Below are 17,560 nucleotides of genomic sequence, written 5' to 3'. Positions count from 1 at the left end.
CACCCGGAGATCCAAACGTGTGACTAGTTTACCTGTGGAATATTTTACCAAGGAAGACGCCTCCATCTTTGTTATATGAAAATGCAGAAAGCTACATTTTCTTGAAAAAAAACCAGTTGCAGTTTTCTATTGCTTTCAGCTCGCAGTACTCAGAAGACTGAGTGATGTTGATATGGCCGTTTAAATCATCCTGAACTACTCCGTTAATAACTACCGAAAGAGCTGGCCTCTCTGGTCTCTTTCAGAGGCCAGTCCGCCAGGGAGGGGGACTGACCGAAATTCTCCTCTTTGTTGGAGTCCAGACTGGAGATTTTTTCTCGTGACCTTGACCGACATTAGATGTCCTGGTAGAAAATTTCACTTCTACGATGGTGGCAGCGGCTGAAGCCGCCATTCCTAGAGTCACTGTCTTGGAACATATATCTGGTTGTTGGTATTTGACAGCAATGAAGCAGTCTGTGAACCGACTCAGAAAGGCTGCGTAACGAGAGGATGAACCCGATCGGCGTGCAGCCCTAACTGCAGATATAATTTATGTACCCCAAAATATTCCTTAACTTTCTTGTATGCTCCGTCTATTTTACCAATGTTTATTTATCTTTCCACTTCTGAACACTTTTGTTTAATCTATTCTTCTTTCGCTAGTTTGCAATTCCTGTTTATAGTATTTCTTAATTGCTGATAGTTCCTTTACGATCTCTATTACTAGCATTCTTATATTTTCAACGTTCATCATGAGCTGCAATATATCCATGATATAATCATCATGATTATATAATGGTTGCCGTGTCATCGCTCAGAGCGAGGGCTAGGTACTTTCATAGCATTATTTCCTCCAAGCGTAACTCCTAGCGCTCCTCCCTTCAAGAGCAAGGGAATGGAGTTTCTTGGAGCGTTGTGTATAGAGCCCTTGGATATACGCGCAGGAAAGATGTCCTCCTGTCAGCTTTGTCAACCCGCGAGGGTGTGGTAATTGATAAGGAGCGTGTCCTTAATATTTTTCTGAATGATTTGCTCCCGGATAAAAGTACGGTGGGTGAGGTTTCCTACTACTGGCGGGTGTTCGCGATTTTCGAAACCGACATACAATCTTCTGAGATCACTGAGGCGGAAGTGCGCCAGGTGATCTGTTGCATAGCACGGCACAAGATCCCCAGATATGATTGTATAACTGTGCAGCTTCTCATCCGAGCACTTCAAGTTGTCCTTAGTCCTCTACCATAATAGATTGCTCTTCGCAGGCCACTTTCCGGCGTGTTGGAAGCATGGTGTTGTTGTTCAAAGTTGGCGACAAAGATCTTACTGTTAGGTCTTCTGGCCGTCCACTAACGCTCTTACCCGCGATTGGCAAGGTTTTTGAGAAGGTCCAATATTTGAGTATTAATGTAAAATTGGCCACTGATCATTTGCTAATAGCCAATATCAACAGCCAATATCGTTTCCAACTGGGCAAGAGCACTGAGGATGCCGTATTATAGGTGATGGATATAGCTTCCTCTAGTCCATGCAAATATGTATTACGGATTTTTTTGGACGTATCCCGAGCATTTAACAACTTATGGTAGCCCTCTTCTCTGTTTAACATGCAGAAACGTAAGTGTACACGAAATGAACTAGAAGTGCTCTAAAGTTATTTCAACCATCAACCGTTGCTCTGCGTGATGGTGATGGCGGCTTGAAGGTTCTTAAAACCTTAACTAAAGCATGCCCTCAGGGCAGTGTTCTGAGTCCCCATCATTGGATTATAGAATTTGATTCGATGATGCGTTTAAGGATGCCATGTGGTTGTCGTGTCATCGCTTGTGCTGACGACTCGCTGTTACTGATTGAAGGGGATTCGCTAACAAGGTAGAATTCCGAGCTGCTCGTGCTTGTGAGCCAATCTGACTGTGGGATCTCCAACATAAGATGATTTTCAGCCCAGAGAAAAACACAAAAATGTTGCTTTAGGGCCGATTGGCTGTGCTTCGCGGCGATTCCGGGTTCGGATGGCTGGTCTCCCCATTCGGTACGTTACGACTCAAAAGTACCTGGGTGTTATACTAAAAAGGCTGCTGATACTTTTTATGGAATCCGTAGAGTCATACATCCGCTTTGGAGGTTGAATTATTGTACTAAGCGTATCCTTTACAAAGGTGTCAGCGAAGCTATTATGCTATATGCTGCGCCAGTTTGGGCTCACCCTGTGGTTTTTAGGTATTGCGCGAACATTTTGCCACGGGCCCAACGACTCCTTTTACTGGCTGTTATAGCCGGTTACAGAACAGTCTCGCAGGTGGCAGTTTGTGTTATAGCCGGAGTCATACCAGTACATAACTTGGCTAATGTGTGTAAGGAACGCTACATTTCCAAGGTAAATAAACCTAATGACGTCAGAACGAAAACAGGAGATTGAAGACCGGGTCCTTACGTCTTGCAGGTCAGGTGGGCTAATCCTCCACAGGTTCCTGGTATAATTCCTATAGTGTATAATTTAGGTGCGATTAGATGGGTCTCCTCCAACCGATATATTACACAGATTCTCTCCGAACATGGTGCCTTTCGGGCGAGTTTGGCTAGGTTTCGTTTGCTGGTTTCGAGTCAATGCCCGGATTGCGGGACTGATGATACAGTGGACCATGTCCTCTACGTCTATTCCTAATACGAGGTTGAACGTTCCCGAGCTGTTTGGGAACTTAAGAGAATAGATTACTTTCTGGATGTCGGTATCAACTGGTTGATCTGCGAAGAATGGGCTATAGTGGCTGTTTTCTTCGCGCCCTTGCGATTTATAGGTCTGCAGAGGGAGTTTGATCGAGGTACTTGGTCGTGGTAGGATTCCGGGTGGCTAGAATTTCGGCTTATGCATTGGATTGGTTGGAGGTATGCACATTGGCATCGTGCCATGGTTATATTGGTTCTGTTTGTGATTCGATTTGGGGTTTCCGCTGGTGGAGGTGGCTAGCTGCCTGGGTGTGGTAGCCGGTGCGACCGGGGCCGCGACTTCCCTCCGCCGGTATGGTCTTGATCGTGACTTGATAATGCCTCGTGAGACACCATGATGAGACCAGATGGGGGTGCGGAGTGTTTCCCCGCCACCTACGCGGACCGGAATGAGGTTGCGTCCCCTTGTTAGGTGACCTAAACTGGTTGACATATTTGGGTATAGGTCTGAATTTCTATGTTGCGTAAAAAAATTTTAATTTTTATGATTGTAGCACTGATTTAACTTGAAATTCGTTCGTTTTCTGAAGCATTTACAGTCACGAACGGTGTTGTCAAATCTGTACTGGGTGATGGGTTCGCGTTTTCGGTTAGTTAGTTTGAGGGAATCATGTTAGGTTGGATGTGAAGATGTCCGTTTCAGGTCTACGTGAAGGCGAAATTTGATATGTATTTACTGATGCAAATGTCTGCCGTGGCATTTACATCGGTGGCCTCCAGACCGAGACCTGGCTGATGACTGTGATATACAATCAGTTATTGGGTCTAAAGACGACCTCCGGTAGAGGGGATTGTGTGGCGTCCGGTAACGTCACAAGGATGTGTCTTCTCCCCACGGGGTTGAGATGGCCTCTTACAAGAATTATTCCTTAGTCTGGCTCTCAACAGATACCTCTCCGATATGGTTGCACCTTCGGTCCAGCTACTGTGTATCACTGAGAACACGCCCCCTCACCATCGGCAAAGTCTTATGATTCATTGAGGGAGTAGCCTATATTTTATAAACAATAAAGATATTTCATGTTTTTTATTAGGTTTTGAGAAGTTTCATACAGCGGAAGATAATAAATAAAATAAAACTGTAGCTCCAAGTATACAAAATTATTATTAAATACACATTAATCACAATAGTTTTAAATTTTATTAATTGTAATAAAATATTTTTTCAATAATAACTTTTGGTATTTTTTTATTTTAAGCTCCTTAGAAGAAAATATTTGTAGTCCCCTTAAAATGATATAGGAAATTTAAAACAACAGGGAATTAATTTAAACCTATGACCAGGTGTTCCCGAAAACAACTGTATCCTAGCTGAACCGGTAAGACAAGTTGGCTGTAGATCGACGCAAACAAAACTTAGTTGGCATTGTGACTGTCCGACAAGACCTGAGAGACAGGTGATGTACGTATGAAAAAAAGTGAGTAGAAGGGGATTATAGTGACTAGTGTGACTACCCTAAAGATCGCAAAGGATTAATTAATTTTGTGTCTGTTAATTAAGTTTTCTTTAATCTTAAAATGTTACTTCCAATTTGCTTTACTTTTTCTAAACTTGACTTCCATATGAAAAAAAATATTAAATGATTTGAACAGTTAAATTTATAATGAATTTTTTTTTCTCTTTATACAATACTAACATTGTAGCTGGGATAAATTAAATTTTTTTTTATTTTTTAAAAATATTACAAATTATAGTATTCAATTTTTATGAAGCCAAAATTGAATTTAAAATAATTTTGTAAAAAATTCTAATTCACATTAATATTTTAACTCATCTTCATTATTTTTTTATTTTTTAGTTGCTTCTTACAATCAAATACACCTAATAAAACGGATAACTTTAATTACACACATAAGATGACGGGAAAAGAAGAAATATTTAGCGGATTACATTTTGAACTATATTTTTCCTACATCTGTAGATTATTTGTTGGAGTAAGTAGATTCATCCTGTGTTTGTGTGTGCGCGTGCGCGCTCGAGTTACGAGTGTGTGTATATATTACACCACTTACACACGCTAACGCGCGCGCGCAGAGAAAGAGAGAGAATAATTTTTCTGACTTTTATTTTTTTAAATAAGTGAATGATATTAGCATAATGAAATGTTTTTTTTTAATATTAACTGTAATTTTGGATTACAGTTTTAACATGGATACATTTAAACTATTTTTTATTTTATAATTTTTTTTCTATAAAATATTTCTTTAAGACCAAAATTGTACGCGGTTTAAAACCTTTCTTAATTGAGTACACAAATTAGTATTTGTTCTTATATTTTACATGATTTAATTGTAATAAAATATCACCTACAAAGTTTAATATTTATTAAAATTTTAACGTTTATTATTTTTTTTTATTTATTTTTTTTTTAAATTGCGGATATAAATCATGATTGTTTTAATGAATTTGATGGAACGTATGGGTTAACTAGAATCAATTTTCCGGCTTTCAACTGCAATCAATTTTTTTAGCTTATCTATTATTATTTATTTTACGTTTTATTGCAAAATACTACAGATTTTCGCTGTTTTTCAGTGATTTTAATTGTAGATAATATTTCTATCAAAACTTAACATCATTTACTTGTAATTAATTTTTCTTAAATTTTGAATGATTAGCAAATAAATTACGCTAATGTTAATGTTTCTGATATCAGACCGAGATACTTATCTTGATTTCTGGTGTATGTCATAAAGGAGGCTATCCTTTATGTAGTTTTAATTTTATATATATATATATTCAATATTACGATTATATTTTTAGTGCTCAACCATAATTTACCTATTCTTTTCATGTAACAAGACCGAGAAAGAAAATTGTTATCACTTAACGTGTCAGGCTACTGATTTTATCAATTTAGTCAATCTAACTTGATTTTATTTAAAACACGATTGGTTGGGATAATTTTCATTGGTTGGCAAACCGATGTACGATTTGCAAAATTTTAATGTGACTCATGCAGCAATCTGTTTTTATTTTGACTCGAGGGAGGAAACCTTTGTTAGCAATGGTTTCATTGCAATAAACAGAAAGAGGAAAGCAGGGAAAGACAGCTTGTAAAGGCTTTTTGGTTGATGATAGTCATGACACGGCCTATTACATTTGTAATAGGCTGTATAATAGGTCTAGCTATACGTATTAGAGTAGTTCAAGTTTCAATGGGGGTCGTGCTCGGGAGTGTGGTTGGTTTTCATTTTCCAAGGTATGAATTTTTTTTTTTTTTGGAGTTTGTGGAAGATTTTGTTGCGGTCGGACGTATTGTTGTGCGCTCTGTCTTATACTGGTCTTTTTCAGATCAACGGTTTTGATATCTGTTTTTCGAATTGGGAATCGTCGGTGGAAAATTTTCGGGATTGTTTTAATATAATTTGGTGATTTTTGGTTGCGGACTGACTTTTTTTTTATTGAATTTTTTATTTGAATGGCCTTATTGCTATTGGCAATATGGTTCATAGTTTGACTGCTGGTCGCAGTGCTTAGTGTGAGTTAGTAGTGGTTATCTTGAGTTGTTTTCAATTCGGGTGTAGCTTATCTCTAGTGGATGGCATAGATAATTGTAACTGTTGATAATATTGTTTATTATTCTTCAAATTGATAAACTTTTGATACTGGAGTTAATTTAATTAATTTAAATTGTTGTTATCTCTTGATAAGATAGACTGCTGTAGCTTAGTTTATCATCATTAGAGAAGTGGAAGAGGGTGTAGGTATTAGCAATAATCAGTTCGGTTTCTGGAAGGGGCGATCCACAATACATGCAATACAAAAAGTAATGTATTGGGCTCTAGCAACAAGGAGAGGAACTTGGAGGACGAGGCGTATTCCCTTATTCATCACATTAGATATTAAAAATGCATTTGAGACCATTAGATGGTCATCAATTATTGAAGCTGTGGCTCAGAAGAATATAAGTCTATATCTACAAAGACAAATTAGGGAGTACCTCTCAGACAGAAGGTGTCAAGTGGAAGCACATGAAGAGATATTAAGATTTGATTTGTATGGCGGGGTGCCACAAGGCTCAATATTGGGTCCTTTATTATGGGACCCATAATAAAGGACCCAATATTTGATGGGATATTACAAATGAGGTATCCATGTGGAGTGCAGGTATTGGCTTACGCCGATGATTTGGCGATTACTGTAGAAGGTAAAACTGTCAATGTGGTTCAGAAGAAAGCGAATATAACATTAGGGATAATCAGCAGTTGGGTAGCAGAACGTGGTTTAGAGATAGCTGTGGATAAAAGCAGATTCTTAATGTTTACAGGGAAAAGACAATTAGAATCTCAGCTCATTACTTTAAATGGACAGGCAATAGCAGAAGCGAAGCCCATTCAGTTAAATATTTGGGCATTACCCTAGATAAAAGCTGTCGTTTTACGCAACATATCATAAATGTATGTAATAAAGCAGAGATAATGACAAACAGCCTTAATGTCATTATGTCTAATAAGAGAGCTCCTAGGCCATTGAAGAGGAGAGTTATCGCATCTACAGTGGTATCATCAATATTGTACGCGGTGCCAGTTTGGAAATAAAGAGAAATCTTTGCAGACTTACTGGGGTGCATAGGAGACTGTTGCTGGGGGTGGTCTCAGCCTACAGAACAGTCTCATATAAGGCGCTATGTGTTCTGTCTGGGGTCCCCCTATAGACTTAATGGCATTGAGTAGGGTAGAGAGGACGCCGGGGATAGAAGTACAAGAAACAAAAAATAGATTAAGGACAAGGTGGCAAAATAGATGGAGAGTGCCGGGGACCACCAAACGAACAAAGGATCTAATCCCAGATTTATTTAGATGGTTGGATAGAAGATTCAGAGAGGTCGACTTCTATCTTACTCGGTTCTTTACAGGTCACGGAAATTTTAATGAGTACCTGTGTAGAATTGGAAGAAGACCGGAACCGGGCTGCATGTATTTTGGGATAGAAGATAGTACCGAACACACCTTTTTTGAGTGTGGTAAATGGAGAACACTCAGGGCCACCTCAGGAATTGATGGGAAAAGCCCCATAGAAGTATTTAGATATATGATGGTCAACGAGAATAATTGGAGGAAGGTGGCGGACTTCGCGAGGGGGGTTATATCACAGAAGGATGCGGATGAGAGGACACTAGGTTTTTAGGGATAGTGATAGGGAAGGACGGACAGCCCCAGTAGTGAGTGTCGGCATGCTGAGGTATGCCGGCTTCAAGGATCCACTCGGGACGCCATGGGAAATTAGGTTAGGGGAATAATTGCAAAATTAAATTAAATAAAAGAGAAAAGACCCAATACCACGTCAAGACAAATCATGGTATGGCGTATTGTCAGAAAAGAGGGCAAAAATAATTACTCAAAAGATCTGACTGGCGAGCCTACCTGTCATGCCGGACATACAGCCGGTAGGCGGGAAGGCTCATTAGAGTATAGCAGACACTACCCTGGGAGGTGTAATACCAACCTGTCCGACCGGCCCAGGGGAGTAGAGCGTCAAAAAAAAAAAAGGCATAGTTTATCAATCTATCATTTATATATATATATATTTTTTTTTTTTGGCCCCTACACCGTTGGACTTAGGGTCGGTCACTGAGTTCGGGAATACATGATGCGTAGAAGATGGTCTCTTCCACTAGAGGGTACATCATCACAAAGTACCAGATCTCAGAAGATGGCAGGTAAAAGACTGAGGCAAAAGGTAAGAAGAAGCAGGGGTCCTCTGAAAAAGAAGACGTCTCACCACTCACTCTGGGGAGTCTTATTTACCAGCTTGGTATAGCTATGCTCTCCTTAAAACAACATATGGGGCCAGGTTTGGCCAAGTATATAAGAACTCATGAGCAAGAGTTGAAAAAGATCTATAAGGGGATAAATGCTCTTACTGAGCTGTCATCCCCTCTTGAAAAATTCACACAGGCTACACAGACAGACATAGTGGTCGTGGAGAGTGATTTAGAGCAAATACTGGCAAAAGAGTTAGAAGAGGACGAATTATTAGAGTTGTTACCAAGAAAATGGCCTAACTTGAGAAAAACTGAAATCTGTTACAGAGTTGCCCTCAGAGGTGGGTGACACATGTAGTATTAGCTATATAAATAAAATGAATACAGGAGAAAATACTGAAACACGGAGGCCAAGATATAAAGCTGGCGAAATTCTTCGTGATGAATTAACAATTATTGGTGACAATTCGTCCGATGTAAGGAAATGTAAATATATAATTTTTTGCGTTTCATCAGACTCACAATGGGTGTTGTTTCAAGAGCCATAAAGGAGATTATGGCACAATCAAACAATGTGTCATTTATATTGTCTAATAATAATATAGGCAATTATGCTAAAAAGATAATTTCTTACTTAGCAAGGGACAGACAAGAACCGGTTAAAGTACTGACTATGCACACGGTTAGCAGGGACGCACAAACTAGGCCCGGCCAAAGTCAAATTAAAAGGGCTACTCCTCCGGCAGAAGACAGCCGAACAGTTGTGGTTAAGGCTGCTGGAAAGTCTTATGCAGAATTATTAAGAACTATGAATTCTGCTGCAGACATTGATGAGGCGAAGGACGACATATCATTAAGAAAAGGTAGAAACGAAGAACTATTTGTGAGGATTCAGGGCGCACAAAAGGTAGTAGACTTCACTAATATTCTTCGTGACAAGGCGGTGGATCTGCAGGCTGATATCAGGACACGTGCATGCAGACGCATTGTGGTTCACATTAGAGACATAGAACATGACACGTCTGAAGATGAGATATTGGGTGCGGTTATGGCCAGAGTTGAAGATAAAGATCAGACGAGGATCTCATCTGTTAGGTTAGGGTATGCAGAAACGCAAAATGTTACAGTTGTGACAACGCACAGGTCTGCCTGCAAACTAGTTGAACAAAGAATACGTATTGGCTGGGTCAACTGCAGAGCCTTTATTAGGGAAGAAGAAGATAACTTTTACGATGCTGGGGTTCAGGCAATCGCAGGCAAGACTGTAAGGGCCCTGATAGGATGGATCTCGGTTTTAACTGGGGAGGGAGGGGTCACAAAATAGTGGACTGTCGGGAACCCAAAAACTGCCTGAACTGTGGCAGTCAAGACCAGAGAACGGGAGCCTGGTCATGCACTAGTAACAGTAATGCTTAAAGTACTTCTAGCAAACACAAACAGGAGCTCGTTGTCCCTTGACTTGATAAATGAACTGGCTATAGAACAAAATATAGATATAATAATAATTCGGAATTACAAAAAACTAGAAGAAAAAAACAAAGTCTTAGAATTAGAGGTGGTCAGGAATATGACATGGCAGTCCACTCATATGTTCAAACGAGAAGAGTGCTAAACAGTTCAATCAAAAAGTCGAAGAGGGATCATTGGATGAGATTGTTGGAGGACTTGGACAAGGATACCTGGGGCCAAGCCTACAAAATAGTAACGAAGAAATTCGGCAGGCGTCTACCAACACTCAGTAAACGTCAAGCAGAGGTTCAGTTTAAAGAACTTTTTCCATGTGAAGAAGAAATTGGAGTTATTTTGCCAGAGTTTGAACCTAGACGATTTACGCCTGGCGAGTTGGCTTGTGCAATTGGACAGCTAGGTAATAAGAAGAGCCCTGGCATAAATGGCATACCAGCAGCCATACTGAAAGGCTTAATAAAGAAGTTGCCTTTTGAAATGACGGACTACTTAGTCTATTGAACAATCTGGGAAAGGCGATTGAAAAAATGTTGGCCGCCAGAATTATTAGAGAAGTTGAAGAAGGTGAAGGGATTAGACTAAATCAATTTGGTTTTTGGAGGGAACGCTCCACCATATTAGCTGCCAACAAGGTAATAAATTGGTACATGAAGTAAAAAGTGGTACATGAAGAACTAGAAGAATTCCGATTCTTGTCTCCTTAGATGTTAGAAATGCTTTCGGCACAGTAAAGTGGAGTCAGATTCATAGGGCATTACAGGCAAAAAACATCAGCCCATACTTGAGGAGCCAGGTGGCGAAATACCTTTCAGAAAGGACTTGTACAGTGAATTCACAAGAAGGAGAATTGATATTCAATATATACAGTAGAGTTCCCCAAGGTTCAGTTTTGGGTCCTCTTTTGTGGGTCCTCACCTAAGATGATGTTCTACAATTGGACTATCCGCATGGTGTGGAAACAATAGCCTATGCGGATAATTTGGCAGTCCTTGTACAGGGCAATACGGGATTGGAGGTGCAGGAGAAGGCCAATATGGCGCTTGCAAAGATACATGAATGGTTGCAATAAAAGGGACTTACGTTATCAATTAATAAATGTAAGTTCATCACGTTTACTGGTAGAAGAGTTATAGAACGTCTGAACATTGTGGTGAATGGACAGGAAATAATGGAGACAAGCTGCCTGAAATATCTGAGAATTCCCTTTCAGAGAAATTGCGCCTTTTCTGAACATATTTATAGTATATGCAATAAAGCGGACAATATGATAAAAGGGTTAAATATGATCATGTCAACAAAGAAGGCTCCTAGAGCGTCCAAAAGAAAGGTGACAGCATCGGCAGTTGTATCATCATTATTGTATGCAGTGCCTGTATGGTGGACATCATTACGAATCAAGAAAAACAAAAATATACTTGTGAGAACGCATAGGATGCTGTTGCTGGGAGTGGTTTCCGCTTACAGAACAGTCTCCTATGAGGCACTTTGCGTCTTGGCAGCAGTACCTCCAATCGACTTAATGGCCCATTACAAGGTACAGATATCGCAAGGACTGGAAACTCAGGAGGCTAAGCATAGGCTGATAACTAGGTGGAAAGAAAGGTGGAGAGAGGTAGGACCTGCTAGCAGGACAAAACAGCTAATCTCTGACCTTGAGAGTTGGATCAATAGGAAACACGGGAAGGTGGACTTCTTTTTGTCGCAGTACTTTGCGGGCCACGGTAATTTTAATTATTACCTTCACAGAGTCGGGAGAAGACAAACGCCGGCCTGTATGTGTTGCAGCATGGAGGACGATGCAGACCACACTTTCAAGTAATGCATCAGATGGATACAAAATAGACGGGATACAAATTTATCACCGATGAGACCTGAGGAGATTACGAGTAACATGCTACATAGTGAGGACAATTGGATAAGAATTGAAGGAACTATCAGGAACATCTTAACAGTGAAAAACGAAGACGAGAGGAAACTGGGCTTCTGAGTGAATAGATTAGGGTAGGGTGGATAGCCCCAGTGGTGAGGGCTGGCATGCTTAGGTGTGTCAGTTCCAAGGATCCATTGGGGACTCCTAGGGAGAATAGGTCTATACAAGTGTAAAAGACCCATCGATGCGTCACGACTTTCCAAGATATGGCGTAGCGATACAGAAGGGCAAATGAGACTCAAAAGACCTGACCGGGGGCCGACCTGCCTTGCCGGACATACAGCCGGTTGGTGGGGAGGCCCATTAGAGTATAACAGGCACTTCCATGGGTGGCGTAATACAAACCAGTCGGACCGGCCCAGGGGAGCAGTCAGTAATAAAAAAAATGTATGAATTTACTGACTTAGCATTGCGCTTTGTTGAATTGGAATGCACAATATGAAGCAAATAAGTAAATGTTGGCTGCGATCAACCTAGCTGCAAATAGAAGAGGTCCTCATAGTTGGAGCTGAAGTGCAAGACTGGAGGTTATATTCAGCTCCCGAACAGACTAGTCCTGAGGTTCTCTGCGACATTTTTCCTCACTGGGAGCACTCCAATCACTAAATTAATATGTTGTCGTGGCATGAATTTTAACTGAATTATTAATATGCGATTGTAGCCTGAAATTTATTGAAATGGTTTTTATAATGGGTACATACGGTTTAGATGATGATAGAATGTGTAGATTTAGGCGCGGTGTCTTTGATCTTCCGTGGGTTTAGCAGTTCTTGAGGGCTACGTGGTAGAGTTAGGTGTCTGATGTCTTCTTCGAAGGCAAAACTTTACCAGGGAGGAATTTACCGATGTGGGTGACACTCGAGACTACTGCATCGGTGGCATCTCATGTGGCCAGACTGATGACTATAGAATATAATCAGTTTGAAGCAAGAAGACGTCCTCCGATTAAGCCACTCATGGATAGGAACGGAGGGGGTGATGTGGCAATCAGACAGGTGATGGCCGGAGATGAATATCCGGATGACAAGAGAACAACAGGTGGGTGTTCTTCTCCCTAGGGTGGGAATTGAAAGTTCACTGCTAGTTCGTATACACTGGATTCCTGACGAAGCAGCAGCTCCAGCAAAATTATTTAATAAAGTTCATCGTCATTATTGTGGTCATCCGGTTTTCATTCCTCAATCGTCAGTCTGAGTTAATTAATTGTAACGTACGCGAGATCTATCTATATATATATATATATATACTGAGAGAGAAATAGTGGGAGAGAGAGAGAGTGAGTGAGTGGGGAGAGAGAATATTAATTACAAACTTTTTAAATTTTAATTTTTTTATTAATATTTGCACTAATATTTGCATTAATATTCGTTAATTAAATTAATTTGTTATTATCCTTTAATTACTTATTTTTAATATAAAAATTTGTTCATTTCCAGGTACCCAGATATGAAGGTATCTTTGGTGAAGTCAATATTATACCTCTCTATCAAAGATACAAGTTCACTGTCAGTGGTTATCATTTAAAAAACCAACAGAGTAATCACATTACTGGTTTGACGTATTTAGTGACTCAGAAACCAGTTAATAGTATGGTAAATATATTTTTTTTGTGATAGATTGTACTTTATTTGCTTTTTTTTAATTATAAATAATTTTAATTATTTATATTCTTAAATATTTAGTTATTTAATACTCATTAAATCTCAAAAAACTCTACCAATTTGTAAATTATTATGTGTAATAAATTAGCGTATATTTCTGGATTACACAACCAAATGAAAGTTTAATTTCTTCGAAGAATATGCGTTATTTCCAACGGTTTTTCATTAATATTTAATGGGTCTTCTAATTTATTCGGTTATGAAGGTTATCAATAAATACATTATATTTAACAAATGCCATTTCATTGATAATTACTATATAGAGAATATTTTTTTTAGGATAAGTCAATGAAAATGTTTAAAATTTTGAGAAAAGAAATTTCTTAAGGCTCACCAATTTATTTTTACTTTTTAAAATTTCATCATTTACAATTTTTAAGAACTTGTAAATAAATATATTTTGGAATAAGTGTTGCTATCCTTCTCCAATGACTTTCACATAGGTAATAAGAAACACGATAAAATTTAGCCCAAAATCCTATTCGCCCAATATCTCTATGAAATACTTACAGAAATAATTTTTACATGAAATTTTAACAAATAAAATTATTTAATTTCTGATTATTTCATACAATCGATTTATATAATTTTATTTTTATATCGTGCTTTTCTCTTGGTACGAATATTTACCTATTTTTGTAATAATTTTACGCAGTACTGTGTAAACTGTTACATTAATCTTTAGATAAATTAATTTCTTTTTCTGATCTTCAATCATTTGGCTGGTTTGATGCAACTCTCCAAGATTCCCTATCTAGTGCCAGTCATTTCATTTCGATATACGCCTTGTATCCTACATCCCTATCAATTTGTTTTACATATTCCAAACGTTGCGTACCTGCACAATTTTTTCCATTTACATGTCCCTCCAATATTAAGGCCAAGATGCCCTATATTACTGTCCAATATTACTGTCCAAGATGCCTTAGTATGGGGCTATAAGTTTGTCTATTCATTTAGTTACATTTTTCCAAACGCTTTCCTCTTCATCAATTTGCTGCAACACCTCTTCATTTGTCACTATGTCCACTATCTGTTTTTTAACATTCTTCAACAGCTCCACATTTCAAAAGCTTCTAATATTTTTTTTCTCAGGTACGCCAATCCTCCAAGTTTCACTTCCATATAAAGCTACAATCCAAACATATACCATCAAAAATATTTTTCTGACGTTTAAATTAATTTTTTAGGAAACAGAATTATATTTTTGCGTGAAAGCTCATTTTTCTTGTGCTATGCGGCATTTTATGTCGCTCCTGCTGCTTCGTCCGTCTTTAGTTATTTTATTTCCCGAATAACAATATTCTTCTACTTCAGTAATCTTTTCTCCTCCTATTATTATGTTCAATGATCCATCTGTATTATTTCTACTACATATCATTACTTTCGTTTTGTTCTTGTTTATTTTCAAGCGGTAGTTCATGCGTAGGACTTCATTCATGCCATTTACTCTTTCTTCTAAATCTTTTTTAATCTCGGCCAGAATTACCATATCATTAGTAAATCGTAAAATATTTATCTTTTCAACTTTTACTGTTACTCCGGATCTAAATTGTTCTTTAACTTCATTAACAGCTAGTTCTATATAAAAATTAAAAAGGAACGAGATTAGGGTACATCCTTGTCGGACTCCCTTTTTCATTTCAGCTTCTTTCTTATGTTCTTCGTCTATTACAGTTTGGTTTCTACATTATTGCAGTTTGGTTCCTGTAAATGTTAGCAATTGTTCTTCTATCTCTTTATTTGAAACCTAATTTTTTTAAAATTATGAACATATTATTCAAGTCTACGTTATGAAATGCCTTTTCTAAATCTGTATATGCCAAGTATGTTGGCTGGTCTTTCTTTAATTTTCATTCTACCATTAATCTGAATGATAAAATTGCTTCCCTTGTTTCTATATTTTTCCTAAATTCAAATTAAGATTTTTTACGCATGAAAAGTTTAGCTAATAGTTCTGTATTCTTTACACTTATCTGCTACTGCTTTCTTTGGTATCATGAAAATAGCACTCTTTTTGAAGGCTACCGGTACTTCCCTTTTCCCGTAAATATAACACACCAGTATGTATAATCTATCTATCCCTTCCTCACCAGCACTGCACAGTAATCTGCAGATATCGCGTCCCGTCTATTCCAAGTCCTTTTCTGCCATTCAAATCTGTTAATGCTCTCTTAAATTCAAATCTCATTATTGTATTTCCCTTCTCATAAACTTCGATCTCCTCTTCTTCCTCTTTAACTCCAGTTTCTAATTCATTTCCTCCGGCTAACTCTTCAATATATTCCACCCACCTATCGACTTTTCTTTTCGTACTAAATTGGTGTATTATTTTTTTAAACTAGTTATTAGATTTTAATTTATGTATACCCAAATTTTCCTGAACTTTCCTATATGCTCCGTTTATTTTGCAAATGCTCATTTCTCTTTCCACTTCTGAACAGTTTTCTTTAATCCACTCTTCTTTCGCTAGTTTGCAATTCTTGTTTACAGTATTTCTTAATTGTCGATAGTTCTTTTACGTTCTTGATTACCAGCATTCTTATATTTTCTACGTCATGAGCTGCAATATATCCTCTGAAATCCAAAGTTTGCCACCAGTTCTTCTTGTTCTGCCTAAGGTAGCTTCTGCTGATTTAAGTATTTCCTTTTTAACATTCTCTCATTCTTTTTCTACATTTCTACCTTATCTTTTTTATTCAGACCTCTTGCGATATCCTCCTATAAAATCTTCTTTACTTCTTCATCCTGAAGCTTCTCTAATTTTCACTGATTCATCTAATATCTTTTCTTTAGGATTTTAAACCCCAATCTACATTTCATTATCAATTAAATATGGTCGCTGTCAATGTCTGCTCCAGGGTAAACTTTGCAGTCGACGAGTTGATTTCTAAATCTTTGCTTAACCATAATATAATCTATCTCATACCTTGAAGTATCACCTAGATTTTTCCATGTGTATATTCTTCTATTATGATTTGCAAACTGGGTGATGGCAATTACTAAATTATACTTCTTGTAAAGCTCAATGAATCGGTCCCCTCTTTCATTCCTTTTTCCCAGCCCTTATTCACCCACAATATTTCCTTCCTTGTCTTTCCCAATGTTTGTATTCCAATCTACAAATATTATTAAATTTTCATCCCCTTTTATATGTTTAATTGCTTCGTCTATTTCTTCGTATACACATTCTATATCATCATCATCATGGGTAGTTGTAGGCATATAGACGTTAACAATTGTTTTCTGTTTAGGTCTTAGTTTTATCCTTATTATAATGATTCTATCGCTGGCATTTTGAAATACTCAACTCTCTTCCCTATCTTCTTGTTCATTACAAAACCTACTCATGCCTGCCCTTTATTTGAAGCTGAGTTAACTATTCTAAAATCTCCTGAGCAAAAGTCGTTTTCCTTTTCCCACCAAATCTCGCTAATTCCTACTACATATAAATTTAACTTATCCATTTCCTCTTTAAATTTCCCAACCCACAAACACTTTTTAGACTTCTAACATTCTACGCTCCGACGCGTAGAGTGTTATTTTTATTTTCTGGTGACCGCTTCCATAGTAGTCCCCACCCAGAGATCCGAACGGGGGCTAGTTTACCTGCCCACTGGAATATTTAGCCAAGGAAGGTGCCTCCATCTTTGTTTACATGAAAATTCAGAAGGTTACATTTTCTTGGGGAAAACAACTATAGTTTTCCATTTCTTCAGCTGCTCAGTACTCAGAATATTGAGTAATGTCCATATGGGCGTCTTCCTTACCTACGCATAAAGTTTGGTCAAGATTCAATTTATTATAAATCGTAGATATGGCATAACGTTAGATGCCATGCCTTCAATTCTGCGGGTCATTTGATAAAGGTATTGTATCGAGTTGATTAGCTGACAATTGACTCAACAGATAAGTCACCAAATTTAAAAAAGCTGTGCAGTTGTAATTGTTCCGTGATTGTATGAGCTTATGAGCTCTTCAAAATTGTACCATTCTAAAATTCACTAAGAAAGACGACACAGCTGCTTTTTGTGTAATATCCCTTGTGTATTTTATCTCTGACCATTTTCGAAAAAATGATTGTTAGGTTT

General features: G+C 38.0%; 1 protein-coding gene across 3 annotated transcripts in view; it reads left to right on the top strand.

Annotated features, from left to right (window-relative positions):
• LOC142318436 (uncharacterized) overlaps nucleotides 1-17,560 on the top strand; it is a 124,562-nt gene that overhangs the window by 104,076 nt on the left and 2,926 nt on the right. For all 3 annotated transcript variants that reach the window (XM_075355022.1, XM_075355023.1, XM_075355021.1), the window contains 2 exons: nucleotides 4,503-4,638; nucleotides 13,245-13,400. In XM_075355022.1, coding sequence (XP_075211137.1) covers nucleotides 4,503-4,638; nucleotides 13,245-13,400 — 292 coding nt within the window. The remainder of the gene's footprint in view (nucleotides 1-4,502; nucleotides 4,639-13,244; nucleotides 13,401-17,560) is intronic.

The sequence above is a fragment of the Lycorma delicatula genome, chromosome 1, assembly GCF_047948215.1.
Source record: "Lycorma delicatula isolate Av1 chromosome 1, ASM4794821v1, whole genome shotgun sequence".
Lineage (NCBI taxonomy): Eukaryota > Metazoa > Arthropoda > Insecta > Hemiptera > Fulgoridae > Lycorma > Lycorma delicatula.
Note: the sequence above shows the minus strand (reverse complement) of the source record. Positions and strands in the feature narration are given on the sequence as shown.